General features: G+C 43.9%; 1 protein-coding gene across 1 annotated transcript; it reads left to right on the top strand.

Annotated features, from left to right (window-relative positions):
• The first annotated feature begins 66 nt into the window (after positions 1 to 66).
• LOC139403851 (gliomedin-like) lies at positions 67 to 10,122 on the top strand. The gene is made up of 11 exons (XM_071147004.1): positions 67 to 571; positions 796 to 1,400; positions 1,806 to 1,857; positions 2,016 to 2,042; positions 6,152 to 6,250; positions 7,362 to 7,454; positions 7,787 to 7,927; positions 8,139 to 8,225; positions 8,356 to 8,481; positions 8,631 to 8,781; positions 9,657 to 10,122. Exons 1-11 carry the CDS (start codon positions 256 to 258, stop codon positions 10,120 to 10,122), a joined length of 2,163 nt encoding a protein of 720 aa, XP_071003105.1. The 5' UTR covers positions 67 to 255.
• The last annotated feature ends 620 nt before the right edge of the window (positions 10,123 to 10,742 follow it).

The following is a 10,742-nucleotide window of genomic DNA, read 5'->3' as shown; positions in this document are numbered from 1 at the left end:
ACGCAGTCTAGAGTTTGGGACTTTTCTTTCTCAGACGTACAGTATCTATGGTCTGGAGTGGACATATACACTTCTGTCCTTTTGGATTCTATTAGAATTGCAGACTCCCTCTTTAGGAGAAAGAGTATTTATTGGATTCTGCTCTAACCCACTAGACTAGAACCTTCCAAGAAGACTTACTCCCTTTGTGTTGTTGGATTCTGTTGGAGAAGATATACTTCTTGGACTGTCTCTAACCATATTATCCGGTTCTGAATGCTGAAGCTAGTCGCTGACTCCCGGAAGGGAGGAGGTGGAGGAGGGATTGGAGGGTGTGAGATGCTCCCCTCACGCCCAAGTCTGTCTGTCTCCCTGCGGGTGATTATATACGGGACGTGTGCCTTGGCACTGGTCAACACTGTGGCTCTCCTGGTGCTCCTAGTGCAACAGAACCAGCTGTGGAGCCGTGTGGAGCTCACCGAGGCCAGGCTGGAGGAAGTGGAACAGAGCTCCGTGGTGGAGTTCCTCCAGGAGGTGCCCCGAGGAGGTGTAGCAGCAGGAGGCGCAGGGAGGCTGGCGGAGCTAAGAGGAGGTGCTGCTGCTCTTTTAATACTGCTATGTTTTCACTACTTTTATTGTTGATCTTTGTCTGTTTGTCTTTGTGGCTGTGTGAACATACTGCAATGATGAATCTGTCGTGGACAGACATACGTAACATAAATGAGTTGCTGACACTTTCCAAGACGATGTAATGAATGATTAAACAATTACCCCTCGGGGATTAATCATGTACGGGTATTTCTTATCTTATCTTAGGCCCAGGGTGGCTGGCAGGGCTGCGTGGAGGAGGTGCAGGAGGAGGTGAAAGGGGTCTGGGGAAGGAGCAGAGGGAGCAGGGGGAGTACCAGTACTCCCGTAACAAGAGGAGTCGTGAGCTGGAGAGGGAGCTACGACAGGAGTTAAAGGAGGAGCTGAGGCTAGAGCTGAGGGAGCTGAACCATCAGGAGAGCCAGGAACTCCTGCAGGAGGTGACCCAGGGGCTACATCAGGGGCAGGAGGTGATCCAGGGGCTACATCAGGGGCAGGAGGTGACTCAGGGGCTACATCAGGGGCAGGAGGTGACCCAGGGGCTACATCAGGGCCAGGAGGTGACCCAGGGGCTATATCAGGGGCAGGAAACGGGGCCAGGTGGGCTGGACACAGGAGAGGAGGTACACCCTGAGTTGAGAGAGGAGTTACACCACACGTTGAGGGAAAAGATGGACAAGGAGATGGACAAGGAGATGGGAAAGGAGATGGGGAAGGAGATGGGGAAGAAGATGAGACATGAGCTGAACCACAAACACAGGAAGACAAAGGGCTTCCAGAAGACTGAGATACAGGACGACATGATGATGATGATGACATATTCTATGGTGCCGGTAAGCTAGGCTATCCATCTCTCTTTGTATACGTGTGTGTGTGTGTGTGTGTGTGTGTGTGTGTGTGTGTGTGGTGTGTGTGTGTGTGTGTGTGTGTGTGGGCGCTAAGGTATGTAGTGAGCATCTCAGACGTAAGCACTGGCATTTATATACATGATCCGTTTGAAAGAGAAAAAGCTGTGTTCTACAGCTAGAACAAACAGTCATAGAAAAACAATGAACAGACTCTTAACAGACTAAATTCATGACTCTTGTTAAAGACAAAACTGTGTTCAAGTCTGTTATGTCATTTTGATATAGTTTCATTTATTCCATTCTATTGTATTCTACTGAAATGTTCATACATGCTGTATGCATCTCGTTTCTTCCTCAATAAAAGGGGTTTATTTGTTTGTTTGTTTCCAGGTCAAAGTGTTGTTGGATATCTGTAACAGCACCAAGGGAGTCTGCATAGCTGGTATGTCCCAATAATGAACAGTAATAATAATTCACACTCTTCTTTCCCTCGTGTAACTGATGTGAATTCAAGTGGAGTTTCACACATTTTCCTACATGTTCTCACCAGTCAAGGTGCAGTGTGTTATCATCCCCTGATCTCTCTATGTTGTGTTGTAGGACCACCCGGCCCTCCTGGACCCCCTGGTAAGTTGTCAACTGATTAAACACTTAACCGATTCATATTGATCATCTTAGCCATCACTCAATCCCTTTTTAGCCATGCCACAGCTTTTTGCTAGAGTGACCCATAAGCATATCCCAGTAACTTGGTGTAACCATGGCAAAATAACAGAAAACACACTGGACCCCCACATAATGTTAAGTATCCCAAGGACTCTTCCAGAGCATCTCTGGGATATTGCTTAAGATTGTGTATTCATTAAATGTTTTGCCCACGGATATGCATCTGTACTTCAGATATTACTCCTGCATGATAGGGCTGCCTGACCATGTAAAGTACAGTGGTTGTAATGTATTTATGATAGGGCTGCCTGACCATGTAAAGTACTGTGTTTGTATATGATAGGTCTGCCTGACCATGTAAAGTACTGTGTTTGTATATGATAGGTCTGTCTGACCATGTAAAGTACTGTGTTTGTATATGATAGGTCTGTCTGACCATGTAAAGTACTGTGTTTGTATATGATAGGTCTGCCTGACCATGTAAAGTACTGTGTTTGTATATGATAGGTCTGTCTGACCATGTAAAGTACTGTGTTTGTATATGATAGGTCTGTCTGACCATGTAAAGTACTGTGTTTGTATATGATAGGTCTGTCTGATCATGTAAAGTACTGTGTTTGTATATGATAGGTCTGCCTGACCATGTAAAGTACTGTGTTTGTATATGATAGGTCTGTCTGATCATGTAAAGTACTGTGTTTGTATATGATAGGTCTGCCTGACCATGTAAAGTACTGTGTTTGTATATGATAGGTCTGTCTGACCATGTAAAGTACTGTGTTTGTATATGATAGGGCTGCCTGACCATGTAAAGTACTGTGTTTGTATATGATAGGGCTGCCTGACCATGTAAAGTACAGTGGTTGTAATGTATTTATGATAGGGCTGCCTGACCATGTAAAGTACTGTGTTTGTATATGATAGGTCTGCCTGACCATGTAAAGTACTGTGTTTGTATATGATAGGGCTGCCTGACCAGGTAAAGTACAGTGGTTGTAATGTATTTATGATAGGGCTGCCTGACCATGTAAAGTACTGTGTTTGTATATGATAGGTCTGCCTGACCATGTAAAGTACTGTGTTTGTATATGATAGGTCTGTCTGACCATGTAAAGTACTGTGTTTGTATATGATAGGTCTGTCTGACCATGTAAAGTACTGTGTTTGTATATGATAGGTCTGCCTGACCATGTAAAGTACTGTGTTTGTATATGATAGGTCTGTCTGACCATGTAAAGTACTGTGTTTGTATATGATAGGTCTGTCTGACCATGTAAAGTACTGTGTTTGTATATGATAGGTCTGTCTGATCATGTAAAGTACTGTGTTTGTATATGATAGGTCTGCCTGACCATGTAAAGTACTGTGTTTGTATATGATAGGTCTGTCTGACCATGTAAAGTACTGTGTTTGTATATGATAGGGCTGCCTGACCATGTAAAGTACTGTATTTGTATATGATAGGGCTGCCTGACCATGTAAAGTACTGTGTTTGTATATGATAGGGCTGCCTGACCATGTAAAGTACAGTGGTTGTAATGTATTTATGATAGGGCTGCCTGACCATGTAAAGTACTGTGTTTGTATATGATAGGTCTGCCTGACCATGTAAAGTACTGTGTTTGTATATGATAGGGCTGCCTGACCATGTAAAGTACTGTGTTTGTATATGATAGGGCTGCCTGACCATGTAAAGTACTGTGTTTGTATATGATAGGGCTGCCTGACCATGTAAAGTACAGTGGTTGTAATGTATGTATGATAGGGCTGCCTGACCATGTAAAGTACAGTGGTTGTAATGTATTTATGATAGGGCTGCCTGACCATGTAAAGTACTGTGTTTGTATATGATAGGTCTGCCTGACCATGTAAAGTACTGTGTTTGTATATGATAGGGCTGCCTGACCATGTAGAGTACTGTGGTTGTAATGTATGTATGATAGGGCTGCCTGACCATGTAAAGTACTGTGTTTGTATATGATAGGGCTGCCTGACCATGTAAAGTACTGTGTTTGTATATGATAGGGCTGCCTGACCATGTAAAGTACAGTGGTTGTAATGTATTTATGATAGGGCTGCCTGACCATGTAAAGTACTGTGTTTGTATATGATAGGTCTGCCTGACCATGTAAAGTACTGTGTTTGTATATGATAGGGCTGCCTGACCATGTAAAGTACTGTGTTTGTATATGATAGGGCTGCCTGACCATGTAAAGTACTGTGTTTGTATATGATAGGGCTGCCTGACCATGTAAAGTACAGTGGTTGTAATGTATGTATGATAGGGCTGCCTGACCATGTAAAGTACAGTGGTTGTAATGTATTTATGATAGGGCTGCCTGACCATGTAAAGTACTGTGTTTGTATATGATAGGTCTGCCTGACCATGTAAAGTACTGTGTTTGTATATGATAGGGCTGCCTGACCATGTAGAGTACTGTGGTTGTAATGTATTTATGATAGGGCTGCCTGACCATGTAAAGTACTGTGTTTGTATATGATAGGGCTGCCTGGACATGTAAAGTACAGTGGTTGTAATGTATGTATGATAGGGCTGCCTGACCATGTAAAGTACTGTGTTTGTATATGATAGGTCTGCCTGACCATGTAAGTACTGTGTTTGTATATGATAGGTCTGTCGGACCATGTAGAGTACTGTGGTTGTAATGTATTTATGATAGGGCTGCCTGACCATGTAAAGTACTGTGTTTGTATATGATAGGGCTGCCTGGCCATGTAAAGTACAGTGGTTGTAATGTATGTATGATAGGGCTGCCTGACCATGTAAGGTACAGTGGTTGTATATGATAGGGCTGCCTGGCCATGTAAAGTACAGTGGTTGTAATGTATTTATGATAGAGCTGCCTGACCATGTAAAGGACTGTGTTTGTATATGATAGGGCTGCCTGACCATGTAAAGTACTGTGGTAGTAATGTGTTTGTATATGATAGGGCTGCCTGACCATGTAGAGTAATATGGTTGTAATGTATTTATGATAGGGCTGCCTGACCATGTAAAGTACTGTGGTTGTAATGTATGTATGATAGGGCTGTCTGACCATGTAAAGTACTGTGGTTGTAATGTATTTATGATAGGTCTGCCTGTCTATGTAAAGTACAGTGGTTGTATATGATAGGGCTGCCTGGCCATGTAAAGTACAGTGGTTGTAATGTATATATGATAGGGCTGCCTGGCCATGTAAAGTACTGTGGTTGTAATGTATGTATGATAGGGCTGCCTGACCATGTAAAGTACTGTGTTTGTATATGATAGGGCTGCCTGACCATGTAGAGTACTGTGGTTGTAATGTATGTATGATAGGTCTGCCTGACCATGTAAAGTACTGTGTTTGTAAATGATAGGGCTGCCTGACCATGTAAAGTACTGTGGTTGTAATGTGTTTGTATATGATAGGTCTGCTTGACCATGTAAAGTACTGTGTTTGTATATGATAGGGCTGCCTGACCATGTAAAGTACAGTGGTTGTAATGTATGTATGATAGGGCTGCCTGACCATGTAGAGTAATATGGTTGTAATGTATGTATGATAGGGCTGCCAGACCATGTAAAGTACTGTGTTTGTATATGATAGGGCTGCCTGACCATGTAGAGTAATATGGTTGTAATGTATTTATGATAGGGCTGCCAGACCATGTAAAGTACTGTGTTTGTATATGATAGGGCTGCCTGACCATGTAAAGTACTGTGGTTGTGATGTGTTTGTATATGATAGGGCTGCCTGACCATGTAGAGTACTGTGGTTGTAATGTATGTATGATAGGGCTGCCTGACCATGTAGAGTAATATGGTTGTAATGTATGTATGATAGGGCTGCCTGACCATGTAGAGTACAGTGGTTGTAATGTATGTATGATAGGGCTGCCTGACCATGTAGAGTAATATGGTTGTAATGTATTTATGATAGGGCTGCCTGACCATGTAAAGTACAGTGGTTGTAATGTATGTATGATAGGGCTGCCTGACCATGTAGAGTAATATGGTTGTAATGTATTTATGATAGGGCTGCCCGTCCATGTAAAGTACAGTGATTGTAATGTATGTATGGCAGGGCTACCTGGCCTGCATGGTCTGCTGGGGCACATTGGCACTGATGGCATCCCAGGACTAGATGGACTGCCTGGGGCTGATGGAAAACGAGGGAAGAGAGGTATGGAGTGAAAGACCCTTTTACAGTAACAGAGAGAATAATTCTTACTCTCTATTTTCTGCCTCATTGTATCTATCTGTCTATCATCTGATGTGTCCATTATGTATTGTTACCTGGGGCTCTGTCTGGTTCTGTGACTGAAAAGAGAGAGATAATAGAACATAGAAAGGGTAGAGCAGATCTCCTCAGGGAGCTCAATAACATGCACCCTAACACACACAGCCTCAGACACACAAGCAACCACACACACACACACACACACACACACACACACAAACATAGTGTAGAAACACACACAACCACAGAGACACACACATATATTCAGACACACACATGCACACACTTACACACCTACACTTGCATGCAATAACCCCACAGTGCACCCAGATACACACATAAGATACACACAGATCTCCACATACATCATTTCTTTCGCCTATTCTTATTTCCAACTGTCATTGGACAGCCATTCAGATCTATGAGATATGTGGTGTCACAATGCTGAATCATTGTGGTGGAAACACCATAGAACCGGAAACGGAGGAAGAAAGGAAACTGCTCTTCTGTCCCACAGTAGACTAATGTCATTCATGACTCTGTAGTTTTGGGCTGCTCTTGAATGGGCTGTAAACCTCATTCTCCCATCAGCCCACTGGTGCGTTCCTCAGGAGGGAAGGACATGATTCACACCCTATTTCCTATATAGTGCACTACTTTTGACCAGAGCCCTATGGGCCCTGCTCAAAAGTAGGGCACTAAATAGACAATATTTTAGCAGCCCAGGAGAAGTGAATGGAATGGTTCATGGTTTACTGGAATGGCTTTGACTTGACGAATCCTTGGAATTTCCAGACTGAAGCGAAGATTTAGTAGACCCATGTCTAGTTCACATTGTGGGAACTCTTCTTCTTAACAGTAGCTCAGATATAAGAACCCACGTCTCGCACATTACACAAGCTTGACTCATTTGATTGTGGTCTATGAGAATCTTATGAAGCTAGGGTTTATTTTTGGATCAGGTCTTTATGAATTCCTGTTTCATTCCATGTCTCAAGTTAGGGTTTGTAAATCACCTGCACATATGACAAACGATAACCGTGTTCCTTCACAGGGGAGAAAGGTGAGCCAGGGGAGAAAGGAGACAGAGGAGAACCTGGACCCGCAGGAGAAAATACACAATCGTCCAACGATGTCATCTTGGAGGGTAAGAACGGACAGAAATGACAATGTCCACTGTCTATATTAGATAGACTATCACTATGACTCCTAAAGTACATGACGAGACTTGCTGTACCGTCACCATGGAACACTCAAATGGTTCAGCACATACCTTTATTGCAAAATCTTAACAGATCTTCATTTGAACTGCAAATGAATGTGGTCTTAGCACAACACTTAAGGTACCTGTATGTGTTGCAACATTAGTGTGGGCAAGCCCTTTCCTGTTTCATGACCAGTCGATCCAGTTTATGCCTGGACAGCTCTACTTGAAATACAACGTGATTGTGAAAATCCTTGTCTTTCGGGTCTGTCTAGGCCCCCCAGGTCCGGCTGGTCCTCCTGGTACTCCAGGCCCCATTGGCCCTCCTGGACCGCCTGGCCCACAAGGACCCCAGGGGCCCCCCAGAAACAGGAGTCACCGGGCCAATTTTCCCATCCACGCTGCCCAGACCCTGGGTGGGTAACTACCCTGCACACAGCTACTTATCCTACCCAACTCCCGTATCTATCCCAACCCCCCCCCCCCCCCACCCCCCCACCCATGCTGCCCAGATCCTGGGTGAGTCAGCCTGTTACTATCTATACTACAGTTCCTCTACACACCTCCAACTTTCCTACTGATTCTATCATCATCACTTCTTTCATTGATTATCATTGACTATTTCAGATCCTTCACATGCTGTACCAAACGATGGGACTCTGTCTGCCAAAGAGGCTGGGAAGTTACAGGAGATACCACTAAATAAGAAAAATGGTACAATGACTTGCATGACTTGAAGAATTTGTTTAAAAACCCTCAGACAAAATCTTAATATGACTGAATATGCAAACCAATCAATCTATCAATCAATTAAATAATAAATGTTTTATCTTCTGTTCCCCAGAGTGCATCATCAAGTCCCTGATCAACCCCCGTAACATATCTAAGATGGAGAGTACGTTCGGAACGTGGATGAAAGACACGGCTGTGCTGAACGACAAACGCATCTGGGTGGCCGAACATTTCTCTGGTACCTCCCAAACTCACACAACAGCCAATCAAATGTCTTTAGCATTTCTCTGGTACCAGCCAAACGCAGGCAACAGCCAATCACATTATCTTTAGCACTTCTCTGGTACCTCCTACACACTCACACAACAACCAATCCTATGTCTCCAGGTCGCACGGTGAAGGAGTACAAGAGCATCGCCTCATTCCAGAATGCCACCAGTGAGGTCATCGACGGCAGGAAGTTCTACCAGGGGTGTGGCCATGCCGTTCATAACGGATCCTTCTACTATCACATCGCTGGAACCACCAACCTGGCCAGGTATGGAACCATAGTTTGGCACCTCCAACCTGGCCATGTAAAGAACCATAGTTTGGCACCTCCAACCTGGCCAGGTAAAGAACCATAGTTTGGCATCTCCAACCTGGCCAGGTAAAGAACCATAGTTTGGCACCTCCAATCTGGCCAGGTAAAAAACCATAGTTTGGCACCTCCAACCTGGCCAGGTAAAGAAGCATAGTTTGGCACCTCCAATCTGGCCAGGTAAAAAAACATAGTTTGGCACCTCCAACCTGGCCAGGTAAAGAACCATAGTTTGGCACCTCCAACCTGGCCAGGTAAAGAACCATAGTTTGGCACCTCCAACCTGGCCAGGTAAAGAACCATAGTTTGGCACCTCCAACCTGGCCAGGTAAAGAAGCATAGTTTGGCACCTCCAACCTGGCCAGGTAAAAAAACATAGTTTGGCACCTCCAACCTGGCCAGGTAAAGAAGCATAGTTTGGCACCTCCAACCTGGCCAGGTAAAGAAGCATAGTTTGGCACCTCCAACCTGGCCAGGTAAAGAAGCATAGTTTGGCACCTCCAACCTTGCCAGGTAAAGAAGGGACGGTAGTTACCCTGCTTGAATCCAACTGATCCCATAGCTCCTACCGCACTAGATATTTGTCTGATAACAATGGATAGTTGTCAGAGAGAAATCAAGGTGAAGCTTTTTGGCCTTGTGCAGTTTAAGTCTTGAAGAAAAATATTCTGTCTTTGTGATGTCACTGGCTGTGTATGATCCTGATCCTGAGACTCTTCTTTTCTTCTGCTGGTGTGGCATTGTGGTGCACAGTTCCTAAGGAAAGAAAAAGGAAAGCAAAGGTAAATGTAGAAATGTACATTGTTTATTTACACCCTCCATTCATCCCCCAGGTTCGACCTGCAGTCCAAGCGTCTCCACACCCTGGCCATCAACAATGCTCTGTACCACAACCTGTCCTACCTTCTCTACAACTCCAAGACCTACTTCAAGCTGGCGGCGGATGAGAACGGCCTGTGGCTCATCTTTGCCTCCAGTCTGGACGACAGCATTATGGTGGCCCAGCTGGACCTGAAGAGCTTCTCTGTCACATCGTACATCAACACCACCTACCCCAGGACCAAGGCCGGCAACGCCTTCGTGGCCTGTGGCGTACTCTACGTCACCGACACCAAGGACACCCGTGTGACCTTTGCCTTCGACCTCCTGAAGGGGAAACCGGTCAACGTGACCTTTGAACTGAGGTCCCCTGGCGGGGTGCTGGCCATGCTGTCCTATAGCCCCAATAACAGACACCTGTATGTGTGGGATCAGAGCTACGTGAAGCTGTATGTGGTGCACTTCATCTCTGATGACTAAGACAGTGTTTTGATGGTATTCTGAGGGTGTTTTGATGGTATTTTTTTTACAGTATTCTGACATTGTTTTGACAGTATTCAGATGGTATTTGAATGGTATTCTGATTAAAGATGGCCAGCTTTTTAAAGTGCTTAATTAAAGATGAACAGCAATCGTGAATATTATGGCTGTTTTTTATTTATAATATGTACGTGTTGTCTTTAGTTTTATGCCATCTCAACAAGGACTCTTTTCTAATGGCCTTTTGGGACTGCTGGCTGGGATAAAGATGTGAGTGCTGTTCAAATATTTGTTCCAATTGGATTACAGCTTCCAAAGATGCACATACTGTACCTTTTCCAATGTAGAGTTGAACTGAATAAGGGCTTATCAGAGTAGGAAGTAGATCATTATAATATAATTGTTATAGTCTATATTGTATTGTGGCGATGGTCTAAACAGTAAAAGAATTGCTGTACTGTTTTCCATGTTTTTCCATTTGAGATCGTGGAATTCTCTTTTTGTAAGGATACTTATTAACCATTTGACTTGTTATATTGTTTTTATGTCTCTCACTTGTATATTATATTTATTTGGTAAATGTAACTCTTTAAGGTCTACCCTGGAAACATGGCTTTTTG

Source organism: Oncorhynchus clarkii, unplaced genomic scaffold, assembly GCF_045791955.1.
Source record: "Oncorhynchus clarkii lewisi isolate Uvic-CL-2024 unplaced genomic scaffold, UVic_Ocla_1.0 unplaced_contig_3730_pilon_pilon, whole genome shotgun sequence".
Classification (NCBI taxonomy): Eukaryota; Metazoa; Chordata; class Actinopteri; order Salmoniformes; family Salmonidae; genus Oncorhynchus; species Oncorhynchus clarkii.
The sequence above is the reverse complement of the archived record's forward strand: the minus strand, read 5'-3'. Positions and strand labels throughout refer to the sequence as shown.

Coding starts and splice junctions, on each gene's coding strand:
- LOC139403851 (XM_071147004.1), top strand. CDS start 256: ATGCTGAAGCTAGTCGCTGACTCCCGGAAGGGAGGAGGTGGAGGAGGG. Junction 6,251..7,361: donor TGGAAAACGAGGGAAGAGAG/GTATGGAGTGAA, acceptor GTTCCTTCACAG/GGGAGAAAGGTGAGCCAGGG. Junction 7,455..7,786: donor CAACGATGTCATCTTGGAGG/GTAAGAACGGAC, acceptor GGGTCTGTCTAG/GCCCCCCAGGTCCGGCTGGT.